Source organism: Rhododendron vialii, chromosome 1a (assembly GCF_030253575.1).
Source record: "Rhododendron vialii isolate Sample 1 chromosome 1a, ASM3025357v1".
In the NCBI taxonomy this organism is placed as follows: domain Eukaryota; kingdom Viridiplantae; phylum Streptophyta; class Magnoliopsida; order Ericales; family Ericaceae; genus Rhododendron; species Rhododendron vialii.
The window spans coordinates 43,806,989-43,820,755 of record NC_080557.1 but is presented as its reverse complement, the minus strand read 5'-3'; the positions used below and the strand labels follow the sequence as shown (position 1 = coordinate 43,820,755).

Genomic DNA, 13,767 nt, shown 5'->3' with positions numbered 1-13,767 from the left:
TATACTCCTACGATTTTGTCGTTCAATTAACAAGATAATTGTTCACCAATTATAAGGTATGTGTAGTTTTTGGCTCATTTTTGAACTTCTCAGCTTTCGTGGTCTGGACCAAGGTTTTGGTGGTCTGGACTAGCACTTGTTTTGCGTTTTTGGAGTTTTAAGCCACCCTCGTTCGGACCAAGTCTTGGTCTTGTTTCGGACAAGCCACGTTCTATTGTCCTGGTTTTGATAAGTGCTCTCAGTTGCTCTGGTCCAGACCGACGAACACTTCGTCCGAACGAGCTATGACGGGACAAATTCATATATAAGCAATTTTCAGAGTTTTTGCTTATGGTATTGCATTCATAGCATCTTTTTCCGTAAGAGGCAAGAGAGAAGCTTTGAGAGATCTTATTTGTAGCCCTTTGAGCATCCGTTCACTTTCATATAGTGAAACCTTCGATTGTCTGACTGCCCGTAGAGTAAGTATTCATTACCGAACCACGTATATTTTTGTGTTCTCTCTCTCTCTCTCTCTCTCTCTCTCCCCCCCCCCTCCCCCCCCGATGATTTGTTTAATTTCATAGCAAATAATCACGTCTATTTCTGTGTTTGTTAACGCTTCCGCACAACAGTATGTCTATCAGAGCACAACCCTGGTATACATGATAAATGCTGACCCTGGTATACATGATAAATGCTGCCTCTATAGTTGGGTACAAGCCTCATGATGTGTTGTACAAAGCTAATTATCACACCATGACCACCAAGGATGGGTTGCTGGGTTAATGTAACAAGGACCTTGCATCATAAGGTGGAGAGATTGTAAGAACGCATCTTGGGCAAAGTCCCACATCGATGTTGGTGAGGCACCGGAGATGGAAGTAAAATATAAACAAAATCTGAGCAGCTACTGTATAACTTGATGTTAATCTTTTGAGTCACGTGATTCGGCCAAGGTTAGCAAGTCAGCTAACTAAGGGTTAACAGTTTACGAATCCCTTTTTTTTAGTCGGTCAGGAAAGAAAAGTTCATTTTTTAAAATCTATTTCATGATCTATTTTCTTAGTTTTTTCGTATTGAATACAAGCATTTGTTTTCAGAAAGTTCATTAATCTAAATTCGATCGGGAAATGAGACAAATGAGGAGGTCCGTATTTTAACTAAAATACGAACTCCCTCATTTGAGACTGACTGATATAGAGTCCGGCTCTTATGAGGACCACCTTATTTTAATAAAATGTGGACCTCCCTTTTCCGATCGAATTTCAATGATCCGAGCCGCTCAATGTGTTCAGAACATGATTTTAAGGGTACTAGTGAGAAATCGGCAAAAAAAATGATCGGGAAGGGCTTCATCCGAGCAGTTTTTGTTTATTTTTTATTGAACGGTTCAAACAAAAACTGCTTGGATGAAGCCCTTGCCGATCAATTTTTTTGCCGATTTCTGGCGGGTACCCTTAAAATCACATTCTGAACACATTGAGTGGCTTGGATCATCGAAATTCGATTGGAAAATGAGAGAAATGAGGAGGTCCGCATTTTAACTAAAATACGAACTCCCTCATTTGAGACTGACTGTATGTATATATATTTGCAACAATCTGTGTAGGGGCCGATTTTCAAAATTCTCCTAAGGGCCACAAAATATCAAGGGCGACCGTGCTCGACCACATATTGACAAAGAATTTTATACAATTGGTGTTTAACCTCACAACAATGTGTAATGTAGAGAGAATCTAGAGCACCACAATAACTCTTCCTCCACTTGAAAGGAGGGCCAAGTAAAAAAAAGTAGACCACTTCAAAATTCGCACCGTTCATGTCGTATATTTTGACCCGAATAATAATTCCGTAAAAAATGACAATCAAGCATGAAAGTCAATAAGTAAATCACATTTTTCTTTAGTAGATGAACAACCAATACACTTTTAAAATGCATAGGAAAATTAGCGAAGTTGCCAATGCCTAACCGACTTGATTTTCTTAGGGTGGTGTTCACGTCTAGATCTAAACGGTTCGGAATATGTTTTGAAGCTCCATACGAGGCTTTGTAGCCTACAATGCCCCAGCAGGGCCCTAGTCCCAAAAAAAGGGGGAGTTAAACTGGCTAGGCTGCCACAGAAATTTATTCAATGCCTTAGAGTATGGTTATGTGGTGCTCAAGACTCCTTTTTTTTTATACATTCGGTGTGGACCGGCTCTAACCCAATGTGTGGTCGAATTTGTTTCTGTCGGACTAATGTTTTGTTTTTTTTTGTTTTTGGGGGTAAGTCTGTAGCACATATAAACTATTAAACTGTAGGACCAATGTTGATCAAATACATGTGGTTGGTGATGGATTAGGAATTCTATATTTGACCTTTAGTTCCCAAAAGAAGGTAGGGAATTTTGCCTCTAAAGCATGTTGGTTTCTGCATATACGATGCATAAATCTTTGAATATTATTCAACGATGCTGATGTGAGTGGTTAAGTGGAATTACCCTCTTACCCATCCTCAACAGAAAAAAATATTTAACTGAATTTCCCAACAAAGATATATAACAGGCATTCGAAAAATATACAAATGTTCTCAACTTGTCATTGGCGAGTATTAATTATCAAAACATATCCTGGGCCGTCATTTTCCCAAAATAGAGGAAAAATGACAGTCAATGATGTGTTTTGATAATTAATACCCGCCAAGGACATTTTTAGCATTAACAAATGTTCTTAACATGTTCTTGACGGGTATTAATTATCAAAACATGTCCAGAACGTCATTTTCCCAACAGAAAAAGGGCATAGAATAGGGGAGACTCATTTACTTGAATTTTGCATGAAGATTCTTCTTGATTTGGGTCTGGTCTGGAGACTGTGGACCGGGCCTCCTTTATTTCGGCCCGAAAATGAACCAAACGGTTCTACAGTTTATTTCCACTTTTCAAGATGTCTAACCCGGGCCGTATCCGAAATTGCCAACAGGCCCTAGTAAACCCATTTTCTTTACTTCTCTTATCTCATAAAGTTGGTCCTTTACAAAATTACGTGTAATTTTTAAACTTAAAAATAATATATTTACCGAAATAATTTTTTGAGCAATATGAATTTTTGTTGATACATCTCGATGAGATCTTTTGAAAGATGGAAAAAAAATCAAAATAAATAATTTAGTAAACACATTATTTTTATGTTTGAAAATTACTAGGGGACCAATTTTATAGGACGGATAGAGTACATCTCTTTGTTTCAGAATAGCAATGGATTCTCCCAATCTCTCTTGTTATGGTAAAAACACTAGGTCCAATTTTGGTTATTTTGAGCCTATCTTAGTCCAATCTGATATCGAAACCAAACATTTAATGGTGTTCGAGAAAAACTTTTTCATGGAGCTTTTCGTGAAAAAGTGTTTAAGGAGTCAATCACAACCGTCCAAAATTTTTTTGGACTGTGCGGATGTTAACGAAACTTTTCGGAGGAAGAGTTAAACTCTTTCCCGAAAAAGTTTCATTAAAATCAAGACCGTCCAATGCCAAAATAAACGGCTAAGATGGTTCAGCTCCACAAATGACTTATTCACGGCTTCTCCGTGAATGAGCCAATCTCTTTTACAAACTCCAATCTCAATATGCAAGAACAAAAGAACGTCCAAGGGTAGAGTTGATAAACGAAGTAGGCTTCTTGAGTTTGAATTTGTACTTAAAAGCTCGTTCAAACTTTCAAATATAAATAAATTAAGTTTGAATATTTTACCGAAGCTCATGCATCACATTTTCGAACCAACATGAACAAGCTACCATTCAGTTCGTTTGACTTATGACGCTTAACAAATTCAAGACAATCAAGATTGCATTGCAACCGATTCGATTAAAGCTCGTTGGAGATTGACTCGCCTTATAAACAAATCGTAAATATTTTTCTAAAGGTCAATATGTTTGAAACAATAAGAAATTCCCAGCTACGCAACGTGTCATTTAGACAGGGTGCAACGTAGGCTACAATAATTGGCGCCTATGAAACGTGTCCCCTCTTGAAGGTGGCGTGTGTTCTCTCAATCTAGTCCAATGGCCAACTGAGCTTTTGTTCTTATCCAATTGAGATGAGAAACAGGATCATCTCCGATCCCTGAAACGTTTACGTTGTGGCAATTTGTGGGTTACTTCCAAACCCTTTTTTTTTTTTTGAAAGGCTTCCAAACCCATTTCGATGATCGGAACAATTACTATTTTTTAGGTTCTGGAGAACATCGACTATGCAAAAAAAAAAAAAAAAATTTCTCCTACCTTAATTGGGTATCGATGAATGCAGGATCGCCGTAGATTCATCTTGAGATAAATAGGTTCAGTTTGCCAATTGATTTTTTTTTACAAGAAAAACGTGCTCTCTCAAAGTTTCTTGATCGATATATATTTGATTTGACAATCATTTTTCAATAAAACTGCGTGGTCAACGAGCACCAAACGATGAACAATCCCGATCATCGAGATGAGCCGGAAAGAACCCACAAATGCCCTTGCGTACAAGGCTTTAATCTCAGTACTCTTAACTCCATGCTTTCTATCCCAAGATCTGAGAGAGGCCTAGTCAGACAATTGCTCTGGTATTTATAAACTCCACAATTCTCCTACGTTGTTATAACATCCATAATATCCCAGCGAGGGGGAGTGTGAGTGAAGACTCATGAGGAGAGAGAGAGAGAGAGAGAGAAACAAGAGTCGTGGAGAGGAGAAGAAGAGCGAGGGAGGCCCATTGGGCGCACACTAGAGTGGCACCATTGGAATATGACCAGTGGATTTCTCTGTTTCAAAAAAGAGTAGTTCTAGGACCACACCCATTACTATACTCATTCGATATTTAATTTATCTTTCAAATTTTGACACTTTCAACCCGATCTATAAAAGTTGTCTGAATTCTGATGTGATGAAAATCACCAAAACACAAAAAATTGTTATATAGTTTAGAGTACAATGAAATAACGGGACAAGTAGTTTTCGTAGACAGAATGCTGGGATGGACCAATAGTGCCACGCTGTGTGCGTCCAAGATGCACACTCTCATGGATGTATCAGGTATCTTGCGGCAACGAAAGAAAAATAATGGTAATATCTAGCCTAGCTTAATGTATATCTAATTGCTGCTGTTTTTTTAGATTGGATACATGTTACTCACTATAGCTTTCTGCATGGAACATGATCTCTCTGTGGTTGATTTTCTTTGGATAGTATTCTATCTTTCTGAATATATATATTTTGTGCTTTCTGCCAAACAGAAACTAAATTGATATCAAACAGGAAATACATTGTCTTTTGTTAGATGAAGCAATGTCGATTTTGATTCGAGTCGTTCTATCTTCTTTTCTTTTAATTGCAAATGATCAGGTCATTCAAAGTTTTGTCTCGACTAATTTCTCGATTATGTGTAGTCCCTCGTCCCACTAACGGAATGTAGCTTTCGACTTCTAAGCTCAGCTCACTCAGTATCTTGGTAATTACCAAATCTGCACTTCACGAGTAGCCATCCCAAGAACTGAAATTATACAATGATCTGTCCTTTACGATTTGAGCTCGAGACTATTGCAATACTAGAATTCTGTGTAGCTTAAAGCCCCTGAATCTTTGTGCTATTCTAACGCAGCTGAGGTTTGTTGTGTCAATCATTTTACATGTTATGGCAGGCATTGTCAAGAAAATTGGATTAAAGAGGCAGACATTAAGCCTGTTGATGCTCGAGGTAGTCGGTGAACAGCCTTACACTCGATGAATAGCAACCCAATAACCATGAAAAATGAAGCATTTGGTTCACAAGCTTGAGACTTCTAGGCCAATAATCATATCCAGTGATTCAAAGGAAGATGGCATGACATCAAAAGGTGGTAGAGAACGACGAGGATGAGGAGGAGCCCTCAAAACATTGGTTAAAAAGATGTAATGCTAAGGCATTATTTACTCACCTAATAGCGTGCGATGAGCTGAACCGTTAATTATGCACCTAGAGGAGAGAGAGAGTTATACTAGCTGTGGGAGGAGAGAGTAAGAGAAGGCTGGTGTACTGGAGGCCTCAGCTAGGGTCTTCCTTAGGCTCCTCCTCATCATCGTCCTCTACCACCCTGGATGTCGTGCCCTCGTCCTCTAAATCACTGGATATGATGATCATTGGCCATCTCTCAGAGGAGCCCGGTTGCATCCACGAAGCCTCGCGGAGATTGCCTGGTCAGCCTCATTCTCCAGTATTGCATAACGTGTTCAACTGGTCGTCTACCAATACTTGGGTACTTTTGGTTCTTGATTCGAGCTGATGGAAAACGCCGATACTCCTTGTAGTAATCTAACTTAACTAACATACTACTAATACCTTGATTTCGATTGGGAAATACTACACAAAACATTGGAGATTTGTTTGGCTGTATTGTAAGCAGCGTAACATATAATTTCCCAGTCTCTCAATTTCTTGCCAAATTATTCGTACAGCAAATTCAAGTCTCTTCTCCCCAAATAGACAAGAGAAGAAACTAATCTCATGGAAAACGAAAAACAAAAAACTAGTCAACATCTCTCCTCAGAATTGTTTCTCAATCACGAACTGTTTCTCAATCCTCTGAGCTGATTGATCCACTGATCTTCCGGCACTCGATCCGCCCAATCCGGAGCCAATCCGCTGAACGACACTCCGCGCATCGCCTCCACGACTCTCGCGGCGGCCTCCGGCGGCAACGGAGCATTGCGACGGCTCTCGTCCTCTCTGAACGCCCTCACGATCTCCGATTCGGAAGCAGCCTCTTCTTCTCCTCCTTCGCCTTCATTGTTTTGTCCTTCCTCTTCTCCATCGCTTAGATCGATGGAGCATATTTCATTTCCCAGGCCCTGTGCATATCCGTTTGCTAAGCGATGAAAATCGGAGTCGTTGTGATTGGAATCCGCGGGATCCGAAACATCTTCGTCATGTTCGTCGTCGCCGCTGGAAATTGGCTGATAGTATTCTGGCAATTCGTCGGCGTTGGAATCAGAATCGCTTCCCTCGGTGTTGTCTGTAAAAAAGATTACAAGCATGAAAAATTCCTGAGATAAAACTAATGGTAGATAGAAAGATCCGATTAGCATTTACCTTGGGTGAAATCGTCAATGTTGGATACAGCATTCATTGTCGCAGATGAGAGAGAGAGATGGTAGACACGAGAGAAGATTAGTATTCAAATTAGGGTTTAGAGAGAGAGAGATGGTAGACACGAGAGAAGAGAAGATTAGTATTCAAATTAGGGTTTCTTCAATCCTCCGAGGACCAAAAGGAAAGGAAGCAAAAAAATGGGAGTAGGAAAAAAGTGGGAAAAGGAAAACGTAATGCACCAGCCGGGAATCGAACCCGGGTCTGTACCGTGGCAGGGTACTATTCTACCACTAGACCACTGGTGCTTGTTGATCAAGAGTGGTAAGATTTTCTGTATTTAATTCTAAACACCTCTGTGCCAATCCGACTCGCAGGACAGGGGGAGAGAGTTTTTTTTTTATCCGAAGCATATTCCATTAAGAAGCCAAACGGCACTTACAGCGATTCAATTCACAACAATGAAAAGGAAAATTACAACCAACAAATCGCAGAGAAATACACATGAAATGCTGGGACAAAGAGACAAGCTAATGTCTAGATCTTTAGTTGAGCCAAAGGCTCACAACACACCGCCTCTAAGGGTTGGATCACGTGGAGCTAGCAATCTGTCCATCTAATTGCCTCAGGAAGGTGCAAATTCCAAATCAGAGATAAAAATAACACCGATGGAAACAGACAAAAACGAAAGCAGAAAATGGGAAACAACACCATGGACAACTTACAGGGAGAGAGAGTTGTAGGGAGGTTTTGAGGGAGGTTTTTTTAGAGTAATGAGTGGAGAGAGAGATATAGATAGAGAAAATTTATTGGAAACTGTGCCTAGAGATTTTGAGACCCAAAAATGAACGGAAAATGATATTGACACTTCAAAATTGTGCCTGATTGATGCAGACACAATTTTAAAGTGCCTGCATCAATTTTTAGAGTGCCAATATCATTTTCCAAATCAACAAGGCCTATATGTATTGGCACTTCTACCTTTTGTAGTTACTGAGTTGTGACTTATGTTCAACAATTGTTTAAAGCTTGTTCGATCCATTTGTTTAAAGAGAGAATCTAATTCACAGAGGGTCCGTGATTTGGGTGTTTGCAGAGCGGATCAATTTCAACCATTCGAATATGTGTTGGACGGTCCGACTTTAAAGAAATTATTCTCGTGAATAGTTTAAACAGTTAAACTATTCGCGAGAATAGTTTCTTTAAAATCGGACCGTCCATTGACGAGACGAACGGTGAGATGGGGTGGCGCGGAGACTCTGTTTGCGGAGCCTCTGTGAAAAAGGCAATCTCTTGTAGTCTTGTTTAAATTAAGTTTTTCAACACAATCTACCACTAGTACTAATTGGAGAAAGCTATGGTACACAGAGTATACCGTATGTCTAAATTATAACAATTTGTGATTCTCATTATGCCGATTTTTGGTTTTCTAATGCATATTAATGGTGCTAGTTACGACTTGTACTTTAAAATTTACCTGTTCAACAGGTCATTAGCAGGTTATTCATAATTAAAAAATATTGTTATTATGTAACAATAATTATTCGTACCAAAATTCATAATACTTGTATCCCAACCAAATATATGCGTACGATATCAAAAATTAAATAATGCTACCCATAAATGTTATAACAACAGCATAAATTGGCAATATCTTACCACAATGAGTCGTACCAAAAATTCTTTGACTCATATGATATTCTGTAACAAAATCAAAAATTGTTGTACCAGAATCAACAATTGTTATACCCAATCCAAAAATATTTGTAAAATACCACAAATTTTATAAAATAACCACAATTATTATGACAACACCTAAAACTGTCATTTTCTTACCACAACGTGTCGTATAAAAAAAAAAACATATGTAAATACCACAAATTATGTAACAAACCACAATTGTTATGACAATACCATAAATTGACGTTTTTTTTACCACAATGTGTCGTACCAAAGGAAATTGATTAAAATATTCCATAATAAGACGTGTCTAAAATACCACAAATTCAGTAATATAACCAAATTTGTTATGACAACATTATATATTGACGTTTTCATACCCACAACGTGTCGTATAAAAAAAATTCAATTAGCTTGTTCAGTTAACGATAGTTATAATCGTCAAAATACCATTCCATAATTAAATAATATAACCACAATTGTTATAATAAAATCATAAAGTGGCGTTACCTTACCACAACCTGTTGTATATATATTTTTTGTGATGATATATTCCTTAACAAAATAAAAATATGTTGTAAAAAATTCACAATAGTTATACCGAAACAAAATATATACGTAAATTAAATACCAAATATTGAATAAAATAATCACAAATATTGTATCAATACCATAGATTGTTGTTACCATAGCACAATGTGTTGTACGAAACTTAACCTAATTTTTTTCAATTCTCACCACATAATTTTTTCAAAATTTGAAAATTTCCACCATATTATCTTAATTTTCAATTCCCTCCGCACTATTTTTTCAAATTTTAATTTTTCCTATACAATACCTCAATAATTTAAACTAAAAATGAAGTTCTCTCACAAAATTTTCATCCAAGAAATTCACCAAAAAATAAGTACTGTATCCAAATTTTCGAATGCAACTACAATTTTCTCTCAAAATATTAGTCTAAATTAGATTCTTTCTCTACAAAATTTAATTCAAAAAATCAAAATTCCTTCGTGGAAAAATGAGATGTCACTAAAAAAAATAATTATCCAACTGTCTCAAATACATACATTTTCGACACTAAAATGGAGTAGAAAAAAATATGCGTGAATATCAAAAAATAGAGTGTGAAAATTACTCTCCTTTTTGTATTTGGTGAAATTAATTATATTACTACCCAATCTTATTAATATTCAGGGCGGTGCATTTAACAATTGGCACTATATGTTTGACCCGTGGATCGGTGCCAAACCTTCACCCTATGCATACCAATCCAAATTTAATGGTGGTCCCTGGAACTAGGTTGTGGAAGTACAATCTAAATAATTTTGTAATTTATTGTCATTGTACTTTCTTTCAAAAAAAATTATTATAGTCGACATATTGATTACACCAATATGACATAGGCTATAATATGATCTACACGTGCAAGCCCAGCACTATGACAGAGGCATTTGAGGCCACTGTCTTCTCAAATTTCAATTGGGAAATAGGACCCCAACGAACAAGAAAGTATTATATAATTAATAGCTTTTAGTATTACAAATTCTCAATATTGTGTACCATAATGATAAGGTGTTGGAGTTTGGACATTTATCTAAAATATCTGGAGTTCAAGTCATGCACCCTTCATTCCTATTTCTTTTAAAAGAATGTTGTTATTTTTTAGGATAAATTACATAGTTAGTCATTGAAGTTTCAACGGATTTAATTGTCATTATTGTATCACGGTTTGCATGACTACCTTACATTTAACTACAATAGAGAACTAGGTTTCATATCAAATATAAATTGAATGTACAATCTAAATGTCGTTAGTGGATGTCAAATTATACGATATTTAATTTGTGATATTTTAAACATGTATCTTACTTGAGTATAATAATTATTGATTGTGCTACGACATATTTTGGTCTTGTATCTAGTATCTTTTGATCGATTTCTTTTGGTACGACACATTGTGGAAAGAAAGTACCAATTTTTTGTGTTGTCATAACAATTGTGGTTATGTTATATAATTTGTAGTATTTTACATATGAGGGAGAGAGAGAGAAAGTCAAGGAGAAGAGAACAACTTGTTACCTGCTAAGCCATTTTTTTAATTTTATTAATTGATTTAATAAATGGGTGGTCCGGATTATTCCCTTTGAAATCCAAAGGTTTAAAATCGTGGTGCGTACGGTACACTCCTTAATAAGGGATGTGTACTATAAGACTACTCGTACTAATTTGTTCAATTTACGATGTTTAAAATTTTTTACTTGCCCCTTAGAACCACATGTATTTTGACAACCTAGAATCGACTGTTGGTTTTAAGTCCGATAAAATACTACTAGTTTAGTCTAGTCCAAATCCAAATAAATATATATAGAGCAGAGTTTTCCAAATACCGGTGTAAGAGGGAGTCCTATATTACTGGGTAAATCATGCACGTACGTACTTGATCCACTTTTAAAGTCCAATGCTTCTTATTTTGAACTAATTTGCAATTTTCGTAAAGATTGTTGCACAAAATTCTAACATAATTGCAATTTTCATTAAGATTGATACACACAATTACGAAAGGCTTCAAACCGCTTAGAACAACAAAACATAAAATCTGTTTTAGCAGTCACGACGTTGCGAAATGTCCTGAATAAAAGCATTAATGGCAGTTTCAGTTGAACCCTCTTTGGAAATTGCTCTTCGGCAAATCTCCTCAAGTTCTTTCGCTCTTCTCCTCATTTCTTTCCCTTCATCACTTTCTAAATCCATGAACCGCTGCACGAGTCCAGCAATTTCTTCTCTCGTAACCAAGTGTTCTTCCTCACCCATTCCTTGCCGCACTTTCCAACCTATCTTCCAGTCATCCACAATAGTCTTGGAGTTCGGAATTTGATCCCAGAATATTGGGTAAGTGAGGAATGGAATTCCGGCAAAAACACCTTCCTTGGTTGAATTCCACCCGCAGTGAGTCCAAAACCCACCTATTGAAGGGTGGCATAACACCTTCAATTGGTCACACCACGGCACCACCACCCCCTTGTGTGACAAATCTGCTCAAAACAAATATTTTTACTTCCGAAACAAAGAATAGCAAAAAAAACATATCAAACACAAACAGTAAATTATGATGAAAGAAAAACGAAAATTTTGACATGTGAAACAACATAAAAATCAGTGGAAGTTTAGAAATGAAGAAGAGAATCTTGTTTGGTGGTCATTTTCGATCATATCGTATCGCTTATAAAATGAATCTGAGATTTTGAGAATTTGAAAAGATCTCTTCAATAATTTCTTGAATGGAGTTCATGTCCATAAGAATGTGAAAACGCAAGTTTCGAAACCCTCAATCAACCAAGTTTTTAGCAATTTACAAGCTGATTCAGAAAACGACGTCGAAATAGAGGTTCGAACTTAGTTGTAGAAAATACTTATACTTCTTACCGCCGCATCCCTCTTTAATACGACAAGCATCGCCACGCGCCACCCACAAGAACCGAACTCCGCTCATATCCACCCCGGCGATGATTTCGTCCATTTGGGCTCTGGAAACAGAAAGGAAACTACCCTGAGAAATGTACAAAACAGAGGATTTGGGCTGAGAATCCAGCCATTGCTGATAGCATCCTTCATCGTTCCGGGAATCAATAGATATAGTAGACGATTTGTCCCCGAGTCTGAAGTATGGTATTGATGGACCAATGGAGTATATTGGGGTTGGAATTGCTTCCTTTAGGGTGTCGATAATCTGGGATTCGAGCTCGTAGGCTGATGTGAGTAGAAGATACTGTGCTTTTGGGACTTGTGAAACAGCTTCACTAGTTATATCCACAACGTTACGTCCATCGCCGTAGAATACTGTAGGAAGATCTGCAATGCGTGTTGGTGGAATTCCCGGTATGCAGTTTACCAGCTCGTTTCCACGTTCTGTTACATGCAAAGATAAAGTAAGCCTTGTTTGGATGGTGAAACCAATATCATTAGAATTTATAGCATATCGCTTTGCTAAGTCAACCAAACTTGATTAATATAATCTGGAGGTTACTGGGACAGTACTATCCGTTTCTATCTCTTTCCTTCTCCTAAAATATGTATCAGAAAAGCGCACCTGAAACATCGACAGGGAATTGGCCATTTTGTTTGAGAAGATCAAAGTGATATAACACTGCGAACACCGACATCGGCTGGGTCCAAAACGAAGCCACCGGAATATTCCTTCGACTCCCCACGCCCAGCACCCACTTCATGAAAGTATCATGGATTATGACGTTCGGCTTCGGCGCCTCAAGCCGATCCAGAAGCCGCTCGAAGGGGTCTTCCAGCTTGGTCAGAGTAGCTTTCAGAAAGCTGGGAAAATCGGCGGCCCGACCTATCTCCGACGGGATTACGTTGGGGATGGTGGCGAAGCGGATGTTGGCCGGCTTGGGCTCGGAGCCGAGGAAGCCGAGCCACTCCTCCGTCACGACGAAGGTGATTAGAATCTCTTCGCTTTTGGAAACAAGCAGATTACAGAAGCTCATCATGGGGTTGATGTGGCCCCTACCGGGGTAAGGCATCGCCACCACGTGGCATATTGTGGTTGGATGGTTGTTTATGGATCCCATTTTTATATATACGAAAGAGTGTGGAGTTAACTGGACGATGATTCCGGAAATGGAGAGAGAGAGAGAGAGAGGGAGAGAGGGGGGAAGAAGATGATACAGCGTACCGAGGTGGCAAAGCAGAGGGCTTTAGTTGAATAACGGGAAGAGCAATGCTACTATAACATACCTTTAAACCATTGCACCGGAACTATTCGATGCACATGAGTTCATATTTGTCGAAAGGGGACACGATTGTGTTTGGAATTATATTTTAAAGTTGTATTTGTAGGCTGTGCGACAGGAATGCCCCTTGCTGAAGTGGGAACAAGAAGGCGAAACATGATTCACTTTGTTTGGTTCTCCTCTCAGAAATAATCTCTCCTAAACTTTTGACTATTTCGACATTCGTATTTTTTCGTCTTTAGTGATTTTTGGTCAAATTTTTTACTTATTTTATACTTTTTG

General features: G+C 38.0%; 2 protein-coding genes and 1 non-coding gene across 3 annotated transcripts; all 3 read right to left on the bottom strand.

Annotated features, from left to right (window-relative positions):
* Nucleotides 1–6,350: 6,350 nt before the first annotated feature.
* Nucleotides 6,351–7,260, bottom strand: LOC131335600 (uncharacterized). Its single transcript, XM_058371044.1, has 2 exons — nt 7,061–7,260; nt 6,351–6,983 (listed from the first exon to the last, which is right to left on the bottom strand). Exons 1-2 carry the CDS (start codon nt 7,095–7,097, stop codon nt 6,532–6,534), a joined length of 489 nt encoding a protein of 162 aa, XP_058227027.1. The 5' UTR covers nt 7,098–7,260; the 3' UTR covers nt 6,351–6,531.
* Nucleotides 7,261–7,294: 34 nt separating this feature from the next.
* On the bottom strand, nt 7,295–7,365 carry TRNAG-GCC (transfer RNA glycine (anticodon GCC)). The gene has a single exon. It is a non-coding gene; the product is annotated as a tRNA-Gly (tRNA).
* A 3,843-nt stretch (nt 7,366–11,208) lies between these two features.
* Nucleotides 11,209–13,465, bottom strand: LOC131324057 (UDP-glycosyltransferase 87A1-like). The gene is made up of 3 exons (XM_058355882.1): nt 12,828–13,465; nt 12,164–12,646; nt 11,209–11,772 (listed from the first exon to the last, which is right to left on the bottom strand). The coding sequence occupies exons 1-3, from the start codon at nt 13,321–13,323 to the stop codon at nt 11,342–11,344; spliced, it is 1,410 nt and encodes a 469-aa protein (XP_058211865.1). The 5' UTR covers nt 13,324–13,465; the 3' UTR covers nt 11,209–11,341.
* Nucleotides 13,466–13,767: the final 302 nt, after the last annotated feature.